The sequence below is a fragment of the Malurus melanocephalus genome, unplaced genomic scaffold (genome assembly GCF_030028575.1).
Source record: "Malurus melanocephalus ecotype Western Australia unplaced genomic scaffold, MMel_1.1 scaffold_201, whole genome shotgun sequence".
Classification (NCBI taxonomy): Eukaryota; Metazoa; Chordata; class Aves; order Passeriformes; family Maluridae; genus Malurus; species Malurus melanocephalus.
The window spans coordinates 155936-174152 of NW_026623433.1; the positions used below are offsets into that span (position 1 = coordinate 155936).

Consider the following 18217-nt stretch of genomic DNA (forward strand, 5'->3'; position numbering starts at 1 on the left):
CATTCATATCAGGCCTAGCAACTTGCCAAAAATGGTCCTAGAGGAATCTGCATGAATTAGGATAATTCACTAATAGCAAGCATTGGTTGGCTTTTTACACTGGTCATGTTACAGTAATTGTGGCCTGAAATAGAGAGGGGCAGATTTGCTTTAATCTCCTAAGTATTCCTCTCAAAAGATTAAATGCAAAATGTTGATTCAAACCTGTGGTTGGCGCTCCCAGAGAGTATATTGGCATTTGAATGTGTGTCTTTCCCTGCATAATTTATCAAAGCCCTCACTGAAGAAATTGAATTTGATAGCTGTTTCGTTTTACGCTGCAAGATCACAAACATGTTTAGAAACCCYGAAGAATGAAATGGTGTCAGGATCCAAGCAGAGCATGGAGCCTGCTGTAGCAGCCTTGGTCAGAAACAAATTCTGAAATGCAGGGTRCAGCAATACTTGTGCATGGACTGAAATGTGCTGCCTGCCAGGAAAAAGGGAGACTCAGAAATTGTTGAGGGTTCATGTTATCATGGAAACTGGATATTACTCTTGAATGGAGCAGGATGCTCAGAGCTCCCATTTGGACTTGGGATAAGATTTAAGTGCCTCTAAGTAGTTTGAGTTGCAGGGTTTCAATAACTGCTTCATTTCCAGAGGCTTCAAGTAGAGCCTCAGCCTCAGTGCTGGAAATGTCAGGTGATGGAGAAGATTTTCCCTTGGTAACCAGCCAAAAAAATTGCGATTTTGTATTTGCAGCGTATTGGTGTRTAAGAGCTCTGCCTTTGGGCATGGATGGACATGATGCTATGGCTTATCTGGGCAAGAGTCAGATCCCAGGAGAAGCTGAGGGAATTCTTGAGGGGGTCACAGAAGGAAATTATGGTGCTCCTGTGGGTGTGTGAAGCTTGGGCTTGGGACAGAGCATCGTGTCACAGCAAGGGACACTCAATGGGGAAACAAGGGAAAGGAAAGCATGTTCCTGCCCCTGTCACTCCTGATAAATGCTGTCTTGTTCAAATTGCATCAATACTTGCCCTGCAACAAAGCCATTCAGTATGTGGATGTCCTGTTTAGGGCACAGCCGCTTTCTCGGAAGCAATTTCCCAATAACAGAGGCAGAGATGAATGGCCTGCCAGAGCAAGGCTGGATGCGGGTGAAGGGTTTGCACTGCTSTATCCCTGCCTTGTGCGCAGCTGGCTTTGTGGGCTGGATTGCAAATTGTCCCTCTGACACCTGTGACTGTCCCTCAGAAGACCTTTTCAGTCCCTCTCCTTCTGCCTTTGTGCTTATCCACTTTTTGTCTTTTTTTTCATGGTATGCATATTGGAGTTTGTGAATGAGAGCCTGCACTAATCACAAGACCTGAAATCTATTACCTGCGTTTGAATCCATAGTGATGTCTTTTATACATAATGTTTTTAATTAAGCCTTAATTTTAAATCCTTGCATCTTGTTTTAGGGTACATCTTTGTTTCTCATGTTGAGAGACAAAGAAATAAACATAAACCAGCTGATGACCTCGACATCCTTTTGCCTTTTCTTGCTGCACACCRGGTCCTTCCCTTTGCATCCTGGCTGGCAGGAAGAGGAGCTGAATTCCTCTCATAGCAGGGCTGTTAAATGGCAGCAAATCTTTATTTGGTTTTGCTTAAATGTAAAATCCACAGTACAGACAAAAGGCATTTGAAGTTGAAGCTGAAATTCCTGGGTTTGGATGGATTTGTTGTACTCAGTTATACTGAGYAAGCTTTTTCAACTTGCTTCACATGGGAATTAGCGTGATGAGGAGAATACTTTTCARAGTATAACTGTATGGGAGGCTTTCCACAGAGCATCTACAGCATGTTAATTCCCTCTTTCACTGCAGGGCCCTGAGTAGAATGCAGCATTGTAGTCCTTTTGTAATAGATGCTGATGGATTTCAGGAGCAGTGCTGTTCTGAAATGGCCACTGTCATACTTGTATGTATGCAAATTGCTAAACTGGGTACTCCAAGGAAGAATATTATGGGGACACCCAGGAAAATTTTGGGCTGCAAGCTTCATGTGTGCTGTAGMAGACACATGAGGAGCACTGCTTTCCAAGACCCTAAATGGCCTTTTGCTCCAAGCAAAAGCAAAGATGAATTTACTTAATTTGCTTTGCTGTCCTTGGTTTCAATTTGGTTTTTCRAGCATTATGTCATTGTCTTTGAAGTTTTTTGCAAAAATTTGAATCATTATTCCCTGTTATGTAAGTGGCTGATAGCTTTACTCACAGTTTTCTGTTATTTTATTTCTTAAGCTGTGATTCTTACATTTATTTTGATCTTACAAATAGGAGCATGCCAAACATKTAGCCCCAGCTGGCAGCAACATTAACTAGGATGGGTTTAATGTGCTAATTTTTCAGCAKCTCTTCCTCTCGTATTGACTTGGAGATGCATTGCCACTAAGAGTCCTCCATGTCTTTAAAAAAAAAAAAAAGAGAATGCTGCTGACATACTCAGAATTGCTTCTCAGTCCATAAAAGAGGACTGACTTTTACTGTTTATAGCAGCAAGCTTTAAATACATCAGATCAAACAAAGCATACATTTCTTTTTGTTTTGTAGTATCTGCCTTGGAATGACTTCTGTGCTTTGGAGTGGCTCTTCAGGTAGATCTCAGAGCAGCATCCATCTCACAGTCTGTAGCTGCAGCATGTCCAGGATGACGCTCTTCACTGTTAAGAGGATTAAAATAGTCATTAAGCTGCAATCCACACCACATGTCCTGTAAAGTATGAAATAGAGATACAGACAGACTGAACATGCTGGAGTGAATCAGTCTGTTGGAATGCATCAGGGTGGGAACATCTTCAACTCGAGCCAGATTTGATATGCTCATATCACAGAAAGATGAAACCASGGCTTAGTTTTGGAAACGCTTGGCCTGGTGCTGTGTAAACACACTTTCTTGCTTTTGTTTTTTTCTGCTGTGTTTGAGTGGATAGTTGGTGCCCTCTGCCCCACCTTGACTCCTGAGTGACACTTGAAATGGTGTGTTTGGCACTATTTATTAGGATGCTTCCTGCAGTGAATTAACTTTGGGAACAACCCAAAGCAAAGGACTGTTCTGATTTTTTTCCCATATCTCTAACGTTCATATCCTTTAATTGACAGGATTGTATAACTATGAAAGTACAGACAGCCTATAACGCAGTTATGTGATTGTGACTGGATAGTTGCTCCATTTGCCTTTGCTGTTCAGGCTGTAGAGTTACCACATAACCTTGTCAGCTGCAAATCCATTTTGTGCTGGTTGCCAAACCTGTTTTCCTCCTCCAGCAGGTACTACAGTGAGATAGAGAAGTTCTCAGTGCAGTATTCTCAGAATGTTCCCAGCCTCACAACACAGCTCCAGATAGTACTGGTCCCACTGCTGTCCAGGCTGGCTGAGAATTTTGCAGGGAGCTGCAGCCTCCAGGATAATTAAAGCATGGTCTGATAAGGAGCCAATTTGGGCTCTCAATGATTTTTTTTTTTTTAATAAGATGTTCAAAGTAAGGCTATGAGAATGAGGTATGTTTCTGGCCATCTTGTGCTGTTGCATCATTGGGCTATAATTTCAGCATAGCTTTCTGGGGTGCTGCTCTCTTATGATGCTCTCATCTGAATAGATTTCATAGGGCTAATCCACACCAGGGATTTGCCAGGTCATCCAGAGTTAATATTTGCAGCTGAGATGTATGCACAGCTGGATTTCTGAAGTAAAAAACCCACCTTAGTGGGCCATATMTGAAGTCAGCCAGTGAAACATAAAACCACTACTCCCCAGGGATAGAACTTTATACAACATTTTCATCGTTTGACTTTGAGAAAGCACTATTGAAATGACTCAGCCCATGGCTAGGAAAATGGTGAGTGGCCAATTGCATCAATAGGCAGATCAATCTACCCTCCAACCACTGTCCCAGTGATGGGATTTGCATGTTAAATCAGCGTTTCCATTGCTGTCCTTGTCTGCTTGTAGGGTCAAGGAAARCAAAACTTGTTTGGAAGACTGACCATTTATTTCTTTTCTATTCAAGCATGTCTCCCAAGAGCGTCTGACCTGGCAAATAAAAAGCATCTCTATGTAAAAGTAAATAGTCACTTCTTTCCCTGCCTGTTAGCCTTTTCCAAGCAGGAAAATAAAGATTTGCTTGGTATGCTTGTGTTCAAAATAACATATCTTGATTGTTTTCTTTACAGTTCCTCCAGCTGGTGTTTATTAAAAAAAAAAAAATCTTCTATGATGAACAGCCCGGGCAAAGGGTTTAAAAAAAAAATTAATAATACTAGTACATTTCAGAGGCCTTGAAGGGGAGTTTCAGTTGAGGTGATAGAAGTTCTTGGGGGACAGTGCCTCTTTAAGGCGTAACTAGATTGAGTAAGAGCAGGCAGAACAGTTTTAGACAAAGAGTGATTTCCCTTGCTGTTGCAGAACAGGCAGTTTTTGCTTCCACCTTTGTAATAAAGCTTTCAGCACCTGATGGCTTTGTGCTTTGAAGCCCTCAGTGAAGTGTCACATTCCTTAAAACTCATCAAAGGCACCACAGTCAGGTGGGTGCAGCTGCAGTGTGTAAATTCTTTCACTAATCTTATGATCAGTGGTATTTCAGCTAAGCAGACAGAAAAGCACTGTGTTSTCTCCCTTACCTTGAAATCTTTCAGTAAATGCTAAAGGAAACATCAAGGAAATAATTATCAGTGTACACAGGGTTCATTCTTCCCACTGAAACCTGGGGGAGACTATTAACAAGGTGAAATCTCACTTTATCAAAGATAAAAATCGCCTCTCCCATTTTATTTCCACGCAGTGCTACACCATCTGATACAGTTCAATAGAGTCAAGAGCTATAAAATTCAGCATAAGAAATTMAGGTGTTCAGCATGCAAAGCCAGGTAAATGTTCTGCAGTGATAGCCCTGAAATATTGGATGTTCTAGGCTTGCTTCTGTGGAGCTAGTTTTACTTTCTGGATCAGCAAGATCAGTAAAGGGCATCTCAGCCCAGCCAGTTTGAGCMTGTTCTATAAATTACTGCTTAATTTTCTAATAGCATTAAGCAGCTGTTCTAAGTAGAGCTCTGCTGCTTTCCATGAAGGAACTGGTTAATATGTCCATTAGAGCYTGTGTACAAGCGTCGCTGTGGGGTGGTGCTGTGCCTGTTAAACCCCAGCTGATGAATTAATGCTTCAGAAATAAATTACTGCTGAATTACTAAAGAGTGCTTTTAAAGAGTGGAAAAAATGGAAATGCATTAAGCCATTGCTGAGGTTTTTTACTTTCTGAGGTTCTTTACTTTTCCCTRCTGMTGATGAATTTTGGGGTTACTTCAAAAGGGTTTTTGTCATTTGACTTCTCTTGTGTCAGGCTGCTCAATCCAGGTGTTTGAGTTCCAGGGAATGGATGGAAGTCCATGTTTCATTCTCTGCTTTGTAAGAAGGTARATTGTGAGATTTGAGCCTGAGTTCTGGTAATAGTCCCAGTATCTTTTGAGGACTGGTTGGCTGTGTGTGATAAGCATAAAAATACACAAATGAACGTTATGCCTTCAGACTCTTGGCAGTAAGTGTTGCTCCAAGCCTTCTTCCCACACTCCAGCTTCTTTCCTRCTTAAGCAGGGTAGTGCTTGGCAATCTTGCTTGTGGGCTTGCACCCTCACCTTCAGTTTGCTGGCAGTAGTGAAGGCAACTGGCAGCCTTTCACCACTTTTATTGCTGTTTACTGGGATCAGAAGTAGCTGCAGTCAGGAAAATTTCTGAAAGACTGTGTTTTGGTGAGCATTTGAGATRGTTTTGCTTAGTTATTTCTCTTGCATTTTGTTTTTTTGCAGTGAGTGGTAGGAACTTCTCCTAATGGACAGTTAACTGTAAACTAAACTTTTCTTGGGGCAGTGTTCACATTGAAGTTTTGTTTAGGGAAAAAGATGCTGATTACTGTAGCTGGAGATACTTAGAGTGTCAGTGTAGGAATTTCTTTAAAGCATTGATTTCTGCATACCTAGACATTAAAGGTTCTTAAAAGATTTTATTTTGTAAGTGAGCAATCATGTAAGGTGCTGCYTGAAAGATACTCCATAACAACTCTGAGTGAATAACAGGAGGAGGTGTATGGGAAGATGGTTTTGGTTTCAAAGCCCAATTTCCTTTATTTTCCAAATAGGTTTACTAAAAGCCAGAGTTGCTACCTGTTCTCAWTAACAGTACTGATTGCTGACTGTTTTCATAGACTTGAAGTTTCTGGAAGCAACCTGTGATTTTGGATGGACTTAAAAAGTTCAAARTATAAAAGTATCTTCAGTTTTTATGCTGGAAACAACGAGGGTATTCCAAAATTTTTTGGGTAACTTKTTAATTTTGGTTTGGATCAGCATAAGCTTGGCAGAGCTCAGAGAGCAGCAAGGATAAAAGTAGCCCTGTATTTTAGCAGTGGTTTCCAGTTTTCAAAAGATGGTCATTAGCATGGTTTGGAAAGCCAAGAATTAAAAACCTCATGGTTTTCTCTGCAGACTTGAAGCTTCATCTGAATTGTTTGGAGGATGGAATTACCAATTAATTGGGTTGGGTTTTTTACAGAAGATTGTGAATTAGGGGTGAAAAGYRCTAGGCATGACCTGCAGAGCTCCAGTGTGGTCATCATTCCTGTGTGCTGTAGGGAAGTTGCTGTGTAGTCTGATTGCAGGACTTGAAAATTCCAARTAAGTTTTTTATCATGTTCCAAAACACATGCAGTCTGTACACAYAAATAACCAATCTGTGATGCTGAACAACATCTGTAAGGGGAGGGATACTTGAACCAAACCCAGATTACATTGCAAACTGCATTCCTGCTTGTTACCCTTCCTTTATTTTGCTTCCTCCCCCCACCCCCCAGGTATTTTTCCGTGCCACTTCAAATTCTCTGTTAAAATATGCCCTTCGGTTTCCTGCCTTTTGGATCATTGTGGTTTAGATAAAAACACGATCTGTGCAGCCTTTTTATTTGGTGTCAGCTGAGTGGTCAGACATATGGTTGGAGTGAGGAACCACAGGTTCCTGCAGTGGCTCTTTTGTGCAGCTCCCAGTAARCTTCACAAGATCTGTAAAACAAATGTTTTGCTGTTTTGAGGAAGGAATTTTGGTTTCTTCCCTTCTGGTATGCTAAATCACTTTGAATCAGTAGTAAGGAGTTTATTTTTCTGCCTGCCCAATATTAACAAATTATTCTGTCTCCTTTCTGCCAGTTTTAGCCACTAGGAAAGCTAGTGCAGAACTTGTGTGGGTGTGTGACTTGTGATTCGTTTCAGTCCAGGTGTTATTTTTGCCTTGAACAAATTGCTTTGAAGTGATGAAAGATTTTCTAAAAGTATTTTCCTGTGTATTATAGAATCTGTATCCTGGTAACTACAGTGATTATGTTCCCTAATTCTTGTGTAGCTAAAGTGCCTTAAGAAGGCACGAACTCTCTTACCAAACCATGGAGAAATTACTTACAAAATAGCATCTCTCAGTACTCCTCCACATGTGCTGCTGTCAGTAATGCCTTTGTGCTATCAGCAGTGATGGTTCATRTTAACAATCAGTTTAGAAATGAAARTTAAATCTGAGAGTTAAACTTTTCAAACACTATTAAGCCATAGCTGCTGTCCTTAGATTTTGGGTTTGATTTCCCTTCTGGTTGTCCAGGAAGGCAGAATTGCCCCATAGCCATTTTTTTAGTAGAATATTAGTGAATGTGAAAATATTAACCTGCACTCGAGTTTTTACTTGCTGASTGTCTAACAGGACATCTTGGGTCTCTCTGCCTCAGATGCCCAGATAATTAATGTGAGAAGACAGCAATTAGTCGGGCTGTGCAAGACAGAGTGATGACACAGATTGGAGCGAGGAGATGAGGATTAAACTGAGCTGAGCCTGCTGCCAGGTGACCTTAGGCAAGTCACTTGACTTTGTGCCTCAGTTTAGCCCAGTGATAAATAGGCCTGGCTCCCTGTGCTGGGATAGGACTTAGGATGGTGCCATCAAAAGGGARCTTTAAATAGCGCTGTGGCAGTATTCTGCTGCAAGGGGAAGGAAGTGACCATGAATGTGTCTGTCTGACACAGCTTGGAAATGGTCCCTGACGTCCTTGTGACMTGTGGAAGGCGACTTTGCTGATTAAACCCATTTGGACCTACCTATRCGCTGTGTGAGGATTATCAGTGTTTGTGCTTTCCTCTTCTCTCGCCCTTATTTTTAGGACGGTTTTGTGTTAAATGGTTCCAGTCCCAGCCATTACACCCAAGCTATACTTTTGAAAGCTTGAGKCCCTGCAGTTAATCTTTTTCAAGGGACACAGTACTGAGTACAGCAATATTTGTTCAGGGAATGTTCCAGTGSATTTGTTTTGAACTTTGTCTCTCCAGGGACAGAAAAGAGGATGCCAAAGGCAGCCATGTTACGCAAGCAACTTCAGGAAGCTGAGGCAGTGCTGAGTCGTGACTTTCCTGGGTTTGATCACCTCTTGCTCAGCCTAGCTGTGCACCAGCACTGCCTGCAATGTGATATTCTCTATTGAAATGTGGCAGTTCCCGGTGCAAATGTCTCACAGGCCGATTATGTGCCCAATGATTCATGTATGCCCGGTTTATGGAGCATGATAAACTAGAGGAGGAGAGGGAAATAATCTGTTAACCTCCTAAACACGAATTCCAAGGGTTGCCCGTGAGTTGCAGGCACTTGGAAATCTCTTTTCCTTGTGGAAAGGCAGTGGAATGTGTGAAGCAGTAAGTGRTGCTTTAGGCTGCAGTCTTTGTAATCCAGGGTTGTTGTTGGCACATATGGAAATACATGATTATTGTCACTGAACTTCTGAGCGTTCAAGGCTTCATGATAGCCATAAACACAGGCATCTAAATTTAAACTGCAGCTCCTGCCTTGGCTCCCAGTTCTCTGCTGGTGCAGACTCTTCCACCACAAAAGTCAATAAAGGACAAGCAGATGAGAACTCCACCCCTTCCAGCAAGTTAAAGCAAGCCAAAGACTGCTTTAGTGAGATTTCTGCCATTTAAATTCAAAAGCAAACATAGGCTGGTATTATCAGCTCACACCAGATCTGCCTGCAGACAATAATTCTTCCTGTCTTGGACCCCTGCCCATGTGCATTATTGTAATTATCAGCAATTTAAAAAAAATAAAGCAATAAAGCTAGGATGAGCTGCTAGTCTGTAGATTTACTGCCTGCTGTGTCAGGCATTCATTAGCCTTCCTGGGTTCCAGCCACCTATCTACTGAATAAAAGCAGGAAGAGGAGCTAGGGAAAACAAAGCATGAAACACCATTGGAAGCATGAATTGAGAGCTCTGCTCACGTTTACAAGTTATAAATCCGAAACCGGGGAAATTCTAAGTATTCTGTCCAGAAGTTCTTGTGTGTAAAGTCTCTTTTCCAACTTACCTCACTTTTTAATTGAGGTGTTTGCTTCCTGAATTCTGACTTGCCATTAATTCCCAGGTGASATTCATGGCAATGAACATTACATTTAAGGGCTGTGTGGCACACTATGACCCAAGTAAGCTGAGCTTTACAATGGCAGCCCAGCTGTTCTCCTTCCAACAGTTTCAGTTTGTGACTGCAGCTCTTCATAATTTTCATTTTGCCAAGGGCTGGTCTCTCCTTGTGGAAGGAAAAAGGCCCATGGACATCATTTGGATGCAACAGTAATATGGTCTGTGCAGTTGAACTTTGAAGCAGCTGAGTCCCAGCACAAACATTCGCTCCAATTCTTCAGCCCAGAAAGGGCAAAACATTAGAATACTCACACATTCAAAAGCAGCAGCCATGGAGGGTTGTGTTCGCAGGAAGGCTGATAACGTAACAGGACTCAGTTTTGTGTCAAAGGAACTCTTAGAATTCCTCAGTGGTTTTGGAAGCGTTCCATTTATGTCCACCATTTCTGTGGGTATTGTGCTGATGTAGGAAGAGTTACAGAGTTGCTCCGGATAGAACAGAAACTGTAATTTTAAAAAAAAGTCTAAAAAAAGTCCCTCAGGTTGTGGTTCACATGCACCCTGATTTAATAACCAGTACTGCTTTTGAGGCGCTTCACTTAATTTTAAAAACAAACTGTGCCAGTAATCTTTCCAAGTACTGCCTAGCTGCCTTTTTTTTTTTTCTTTTTTTTTTTTTTTTTTTTTTTTTTTTTTTTTTTTTTTTTTTTTTTNTTTTTTTTTTTTTTTTTTTTTTTCTTTTTTCTTCAGTGTAGCAGCAACTGGTTGTGGAATTCATGCAACTCTCAGGAGCAGGAAATCTGATCTGTAGAGAATCCTGCAACACTTAAGGCAGGGTATGCCCTCAGGAGCCATTAATCTGTTCTCTGGCCACCAATTGGAGCTTTCTGCAGCAGTTCATCAATTCTAGAGGCTGGAGTTTCAGTCTTTAAACAGCTTAGTCTTCCATGGTTTTATGTGGAGAGCCACTCATGTGAGGCTGCAGAGGAAGCCTGATGGAAAGCATGGGCAGTGTGGGTTTTCCTCACAGACTCTCCATGCTTCTCAAGCTTCCATCCACTCTAGTTTTGCTGGAATAAAGGCTCRTTCTGGTTAGTCTGATCAGCTGGACAAGGTTAAGGTCATGTTTGACCTAACTGAAAATGCATAATTCAGTTAAATATGACATTTTGCTGATACCTTTGTGCTATTAAGGAAAGCTCTCAGAAGCTAATTTCTGTGAATTATAATTATCATCTTCTCTTCACAAGAGAAAAGCTCCAATCACCCTTTAATCCTCAAGTCCCCGGTAGCAAACCAGGAGGTTTTCCTGAACAGCATTCCACAGGGAACTGTAGAGACAGCATGTGAAATAAGTTGGTTGTGATGAGGTTTAACAGATCCTGGCAATAAAAGGCAAAGGCCATGGTTGTGGTTTTCATGTTTAGAGCTTTATAAACCAGAGCTGCAATGTACTGGTTGTGTTTTCAGGGGTAAATGTAAAAATACTCTTTGTTTTRCTAAAGTTTTAGCCTTGTGTTGCTCCTTTGGGATGGGTGATACTTGCAGGAAGAGCAGAAATGGTCCAGGCCTCCAGGTGGGCAGTGCTCATGCATCAAACCCTCTGGCACAAGCTGGAAAGGCCATTYGTAAGAAAAAGCCAGGATTCTTGGGTAGACACTTCATCAGAGAAGAGGAAGATTTAGAGGTTTGAATTCCAGTGTTTTAGGACCATGAATCAGGCAGGGTGAGGARTTTAACTGACATTAACTGGCCAGAGATTTTTGTGTTTATGGAATATAAAACTTCTTTAGTCTTGGAAAGCAAACTGGATTGCAGAATTATATCAAAAGGCAGAGTCCAGTTTGTCCTGAAAATCTTGTAAATGCAAGTGACAGTGAGGAAAGTAATGGTTTATGGAACAGTCTTTTCCCAAATAACATTTGTTTTGCTTGCATATTATGGGAGTGTATTAATAGGATAATAGCTACTAAAATAATGTTCACCAAGGATGTACACAACTGGATGAACTCTCTTCCGTCATGCGTGTGTTGCTGCTCCCAAGCTGTCAGGCTGCTTATTTAAGGGATTAAATAGTTGCTCTCCATCACTAAAAGAAGCAGCTGCTTCCATTTATGGCTGGGAAATTCCCAGAGAAAAATGTGCTGTCAGTTTGTTCATCCCTTTGCAATGTGGAATGGGTGAATTCTCTGAAGTACTAAAGAGCTTAACTACGGACATGGCTTTATCCCAAGCTTCGTGCTACTTTACATGTTCTGCAGCCTTCCTTTTGGAAAGTGATAGCTTGAGTGCAGCCTGAGGGATCAGTTTCTAGTTTTGATACACCGAAGGCAATTGTGGGAAGCATCAGAAAGTTACTTTGTCCCCAGAGGCTTTTGCATGTGACCTTTTTCCCTGTTTGAGTGTCAGTGTTGTAGGTGTGGCCTCCATGAAGTTTGAAGGTGCTGTATTCACTCATTACAGCTAAAATGAGATTGAAGTATTAAATTAAATAGGGCTGGAGTGGATTGCCAGTGGAGGAATAATTAAAGCCCCACTTCAGAAATCTTGCCTTGCAGATCCTGGGGTTAAAGAATCAACTTGTGTATCTCAAAGTTCATTAACTCACCCAACAGCACAATTCAAGAGAAGATTTCTGCCTGTTGATTAAAAGTGATGAAATCAAGCAAGTAATTAGTCTCGTTTGTTCAGCTGTGAATTGGGGCTTAGCATGTTCTGGTAGCTATGGCAACAGCACTCGACTGATATGCAAACTATGTGAGCAATCCAAGGAGGRGGAATGGTACCTTTGCAGAGGGCAAGCCAGAGAGACAGCAAAAACAAACACTGGCTTGCATCAGTGTGTAAATAGGGGTGGTCATGATTTCAGGGGGTTGGTATGTGTTTGAACAGTTTTGCTCATTGGAGAGCTGTGATGAATGGATTACTTACGGATGTTTCTGCCTCTTGATGGAGCCGGCACCTCTCCTGCTCATGAAGTTCCCTTATTGTGCTGCAGGCTTGTTAAGGTTGCTATGAGGAGCCAGATTTCAGGCATCAGCAGTGCCATCACAGCACAAACATTKTATTCTCTTTTGATGTCCTGTACTCTTCCAATGGTTAACCCTCTTCCTGGGTTCTTGATCTTGCATTTCTTTTCATTCTTTTGCAGGGGTGGAAGTTGGATGTGGTTGCAGTGTTGCCATTCAACAAAACTGTTTTGGAGATTGCTTGCTTTAGCATGTCAGATCCTGTGCTCCCTAAACAGTGGTTGTTGGTACCAAAGTGGTATTTGTTTGGAGCAAAATAAAAAGGGCTTCTTAAAAYGTTTGTGTGTGTTTGGAGAGTTATGAATGATCATTCCACATTTGCCTCTTTCTTCTGAAAAGACACAGCAGGGAGGATGGTGGAGCAAGACCTGTCATAGGTTCTGCTGTGTTCCCTTGTGAGATGTTACTAAAGGCTTGATTTTTGAAAGAACCAAGTTACTGCACCATATTCCCAGCCTCAGTCTMTTCCTCAGAGTTCTTCCTGTACCTGAACTATGTGACCTTTTTCCTCAGGACAGAGAGTACAACAAATGTACTCACATTAAACTTGAAAATGTATGTGAATTGTCAGCATTTTGATACTGGGACATTGATGCTGTTATCTCTTACATGTAGTTTGGTATTTCATTACTTTGTMGTCTGTGCTAAAACATGCTGTCATGAGCATCTGTTTGTTGGAATGGTCAGAGTAAACTGAAACCACTTGTATAAGCCTGTTTCTCTTAAGTGATGCACAGGTGAATAGTACTTAAAACTCARTTTTGCATTTTTCTGCAGTTAATACTTGAATTTCTGCTTTTGTGCCTCTGGTTGGTTTTCTCCCCCAAGCATTAAYCTTGTGTTCAGCACTAAACAATCCTTGACTTTCTGAGTGTTAAAATGTCTTTATCTTCAGGCAGTGAGATAAGGGGAGGGGGAGAAATGAGCTAACTATACTAGAGTTTTTCTTTTTCCTAATATCCAGTAACTAGGAGCTGCACAAAGAAGTTGTCCAGTTGAATTCTACTCCTTTATTTGCTTTAAGCATACAAATATTTGCATATGTGTTGATGTGAGTTGATAGTGGTCTGCTGGCAGTAGGGAATGAGCAGTGTCCACAATAATTTATGCATTTTTCAGTGTGCAGAAAGTTAAATATGAAGGTAGGGCTGGGTGCCTGGGGTTGTGTTGCCTGCCAGTGGAAAAGCATCTTAGGCCAGCAGACTCTGTGCATTGCTGTTTCTATCCGGAGTAGTKGAAATGAATTTCATTCCCCTGAACACCTTAAAGAGCTTTTGATTTAGGAGTTCATCTGTTTTTTTGCCTCATGCATGCCTCTTTCTCTTTTACAGCAGCTAGTAGTTATTTAGGAAGAGCTTGTTCAGCTCCCAGCACCCACTTGGTCTTCTCAGGAAAAAAAAAAAATCTGCAATTTACTCCTCTTTTTCGTTTCAATCAGCCAGCACGACTAGAGAAAAGGGCCCTGACCTTATTTTCATTGATCAGTCTGCAGCTTACCCCAAATGTGGGCCTGGGCTGTCAGGTTTTTTCTGCTGGTGCAGTCTGGGAAGTGCACAGAATACACATCTGAAATAGCTCCCCATAGGAGTGCACCTAATGGGACACAACAGGCTTTGAAGAGCTGGTTGCCATAGCTGTTTTTTCTGATTCAGCAAAAATCATCTTTATTTGTATGTTTGAGCAAAAACCTTTCTAATTTCTATTTCAAGTATTGGGATAAACACATCGCTTTAAACTCTGAGCAGGGTTCTTACAGTGGGATGCAGTTATTTTTATTATTAGTAGTAGTATCTGCTTGTGTGTAATCTMACAGAGGTCCTTCTGCCAGAAGTTACTAGTTTTACTTACTTAGTAAGTTTTTCAGGCATCTGTTTTAGCCCATATAGGTTCAGCCTTTAAGTGGGAATTTCTCTTGGTTTTGGTAAGATGTTGTTTCAATTATATAAACAGAGTTTGGGAAAACAAATGCCTTGCTGGTGAAAACTTGGGGTGGGCTCAGCATCTCAAGGAATGTTGTTACAAAATAATTTGCAAGACTCCACTGATATTCTGAGTCAAGCAGGAGCTAGCTGTCTGAGAAGATGCCAGAGAGTTTCTGGTTCTTTTAAGTTGTTGAGTTCTTGATCAGATAATGCAATCAAGGTGTTTTGGTTTGGTTTGTCTTCACAGGCCCTGGCAGCCAGTGCTGGGACAGGATTTGCGGTGGCAGAGCCTCAGATTGCCATGTTCTGTGGGAAGCTAAATATGCATGTGAACATCCAGACAGGGAAATGGGAACCTGATCCTTCCGGGACTAAGAGCTGCTTTGGAAGAAAGGAGGAGATTCTGCAATAYTGCCAGGAGGTGAGATTTTCTGTGTAATCGTGACTCTCTACTGCCGTGAAGGAATTGGATTCTGATTTAGCTGCTCAAATTAACCTTGTGGGAGATGAGCTTGCTTTTGCCTAGTCCAATTCCTTGCACTGAGTTATTGCCCAGGAAGAGCAGGGAGGGCACTCCACTGGGATTTAGAAGCTACCTCAGATCAGCTCACTCTGCCACAGAAGGTCCTTGGTCTGTAAGTCAGAGGTATCTTCRTCTGTGATTGCAGAGCTTAACCCARATGTTTTGCCTCTGAGCTGGTTAACCAGCATCTGCTCCCTGTTGTGTAAAATAGAATCTAACACCTATTCTAATTAGAATGTGRCTGTGCTGTTCTCAGTGATATGTTTAGATCAGCCAGAATATTAGAAAAATAATGTATTGAAATTTTGACAGTGTTTTTAAGCTCTTTATACTTTCTTGCAAAAGATGTAATCTTCTTCCAATGTGTTCCAGATATAGTGTGACATATTTGCCTTGTCCAGTGTATTTAATTGCTCCTCTGAGGTGACAAGCCTGTAAAATACCACACAGAACGTAGTTTTTTTTTTTTTTTATGGGAGAGCAACAGAATGTACCATGCCTGCAGTGGAAAACTTTTTAAACTGTTTTACGAGGCTAATGTAACTGGGGCTGTGTTTAATTCACATAGTAGAAGCCTAAATATAAGTCAGTGTCTGGACTGGGCAGGGCATAAGGATCAAATTAATACATCATAAATGGACCAGGCATCAGGAGACCTGAGGAGGTGGGTACATAGCTTGACAAGTGATGAGAGAGTCTGAAGATGTTACTAAACCMTATTTGTTGGTGATTGCTGCTTCARAAAGAATYAAACARCTACATCTCCTCCAAACTGTAATACCCAAATGCTCCTCTTCTATTGCTGTGCAAATCCAGACCTTTCAGCTCAGTGTCAGTGAGGACTCTTGCCCTGACCTGGCTTTCTCCTGCCTCAAAGCAGTGGTATATCCATTTSTGAAGCCTTGTGTGACAGACAGTTGTAGCTTTTTTATGTCTCCAGCTGCCCTAAGCTTGATCGAGAGGAGCGTGTGAGTCCATGTRCAAATTCCAACTTGTTCCTGTATAGATAGTTAGACTCACTACTCTGGTAGGAGCCACTCTGCACATTCTCTGTCAGTTCTGGAGATGAACCTCTATGTGTGTGCTGTTCCCCAGATGTACCCAGACCTTCAGATCACCAATGTGGTGGAAGCCAACCAGCCTGTCASCATTGATAGCTGGTGCAAGCGTGGCAAGAAGCTGTGCAAGGACCACCCTCACATCGTCGTGCCCTACAAGTGCCTGGGTGAGTGTTTACTGGCTGTACTGTGCATTCATGTGGAAAAGGCAAGGAATTCCCTCCCACATTCTTACAGAGAGAACAACTCCAAGTTTGTAAGACTTCTCTTGTATAAGATTGTCATTTCCACATTCAACTTGCACTGAAATGTTTTTCTTTCCACAAGATGGAACTCTGCTTTTCTGGAGCAGATCGACAGCTTGGTAACAGCTGTGGTGGAATAATGGTGCCTGGCGTGAAAAACAAATACCCATTCTCTCTGCAATTGCCATAAAAACCTGAAGGCTATTGTATCTGAGTATCACAAAGACATTGGGATTTCATACTTTGATCCTATTTTTGTGAAACTTTAATATTTTGTTGCCTTGGAGACTTAAATGCTCAATGTGCTCAGGCTTCCTGCTTGGTCTTGGCAAGAGATCTCTATTCTATTTCAGTGACTATATTTAAACTTTGCTGTTTCAAAGAGGCCCTGCTTCTTGCAGCTGTATCCCATGTCCCCATTTTGAACTGTGAAAGAATGAGATAAACTGTGATGGATTYCATGGTGCTTTCCAGAATGTCCCCACACACTGGAATCAGGCAGCGTATTTAACTGGTTAACTTGTGACTCCTGACCTGTGGATTGTGACTGATACTGCATTGCTCCATGTGTGTTCTTAGGAGTAAAGTCAGTCTCAGCTGGCTGTCTTTCAGTTATCCATTGGAAAATACTTGTAAGAAGTCTTGGGAGAGTGTGAKTGCTGGGAGCATTCAGTAGGAACCAATTTTCGTAATTTATGTCCGTATCTCAGGTTGATGTGTGACTTGACAGGGAAGAACACCAGCAAAGCAGCAGAACCATGTGGGTTCTTTATGTAATGCCTTTCACTAGACAATCRTAAAGACAATCATAAAATTTATTGTGGACGCATGCTGGGAGAAAGGTGCTTGTCTTTATAGATGTGGAAATTCAGGTTTGGGAAGCAACCAAGACCGACTGATCAATAGGACAACTTCTGATGGAAGTAAGCATGAAAGCAAGATCCCTGGATTTATAAGGAGTCATCTCTTCTAGAAATAATCCTTCTCCAACCCTATTCTCCAGCTGAAAAATAAGCTGATTTTACTGACTGTCCTATAATTTTATAAGCATTAAACTGTTTATTCAGGTTTTTAATGAGTATATTTCACAGTGTTCATGACTCGCAGGCCCCAGCCTGTGAGGCAGCTTTGGTTTKCAGGTCTGAGTTGCAAGTCTGGAACCTATATATCTATAAAATCTCTTTAGCACTTCATAAATTGCTTGTTGTAAATGGATGATGTGTTTCTCTGGATTATAGTCAAATTGAGRGATTTTGTTTCTATTCTTGGTTGTGTTTTCCTTAATACATTCATGCACAGAGTACCTTGAGGTAGGATCCTATCACCACACCCTGTTTAATCTTCTCTGCCCGCCCCCCTGCCAAGGGAAGCTCCTTTCTATTTCAAAGGTGAAGATAAGAACCCATGAATCTTCTGCCTTCGGCCCTCAGAACCACAGTTTTAAAGTTTTTTCAGTTTTGCTTTTCTTATCAGAAGCACTTAAACCTTTCCCTATAGAATAGGATGAAAGATTATTAACTCAAACTTGTAACTGGCCTGTTTTGAAATAAGGAAATGGGGAAAATACAACCTCTTTGTTAGTTTAAAATGTAACTGCAACGAGATGATGAAGGTAATTTGATTTCATTATCTTCAATTATCAAGTAATCTAACTAAACTATTCGGTTTCTCTACAGTAGAGAAGTGTAGGAGTATCCATGAGCTTTTAGTATTAACACTAAGGAGCTGCAAAAAAAYTGGTTGTTATTGGCATTGGTGTAAATATTGTTATTGGCAAACAATATTTAAGATATATTTTGAAAAGATGGTGTGAAAGATTGGTTGGACAAAGAATTCTGCTTTGTGGAGACTGTGACAAAAATCTTTGACTCAAAAGCTTTTCTCCAGTTTTAACAAATGATTATTGAAGCTTCTGGTCAAGTGTGCAGGAAATGCTGCTTTGAAACACTTKGGCTGAAGATCTTTTCCTGGTCTTCTCAA

The 18217-nt window shown here is 41.3% G+C and overlaps 1 protein-coding gene across 5 annotated transcripts in view; it reads left to right on the forward strand.

Moving 5' to 3' along the window:
• Positions 1-18217, forward strand: part of APLP2 (amyloid beta precursor like protein 2) — a 45456-nt gene that overhangs the window by 7228 nt on the left and 20011 nt on the right. For all 5 annotated transcript variants that reach the window (XM_057373544.1, XM_057373545.1, XM_057373546.1 and 2 more), the window contains exons 2-3: positions 14659-14832; positions 16030-16159. In XM_057373544.1, the coding sequence (XP_057229527.1) occupies positions 14659-14832; positions 16030-16159 (304 nt within the window). The remainder of the gene's footprint in view (positions 1-14658; positions 14833-16029; positions 16160-18217) is intronic.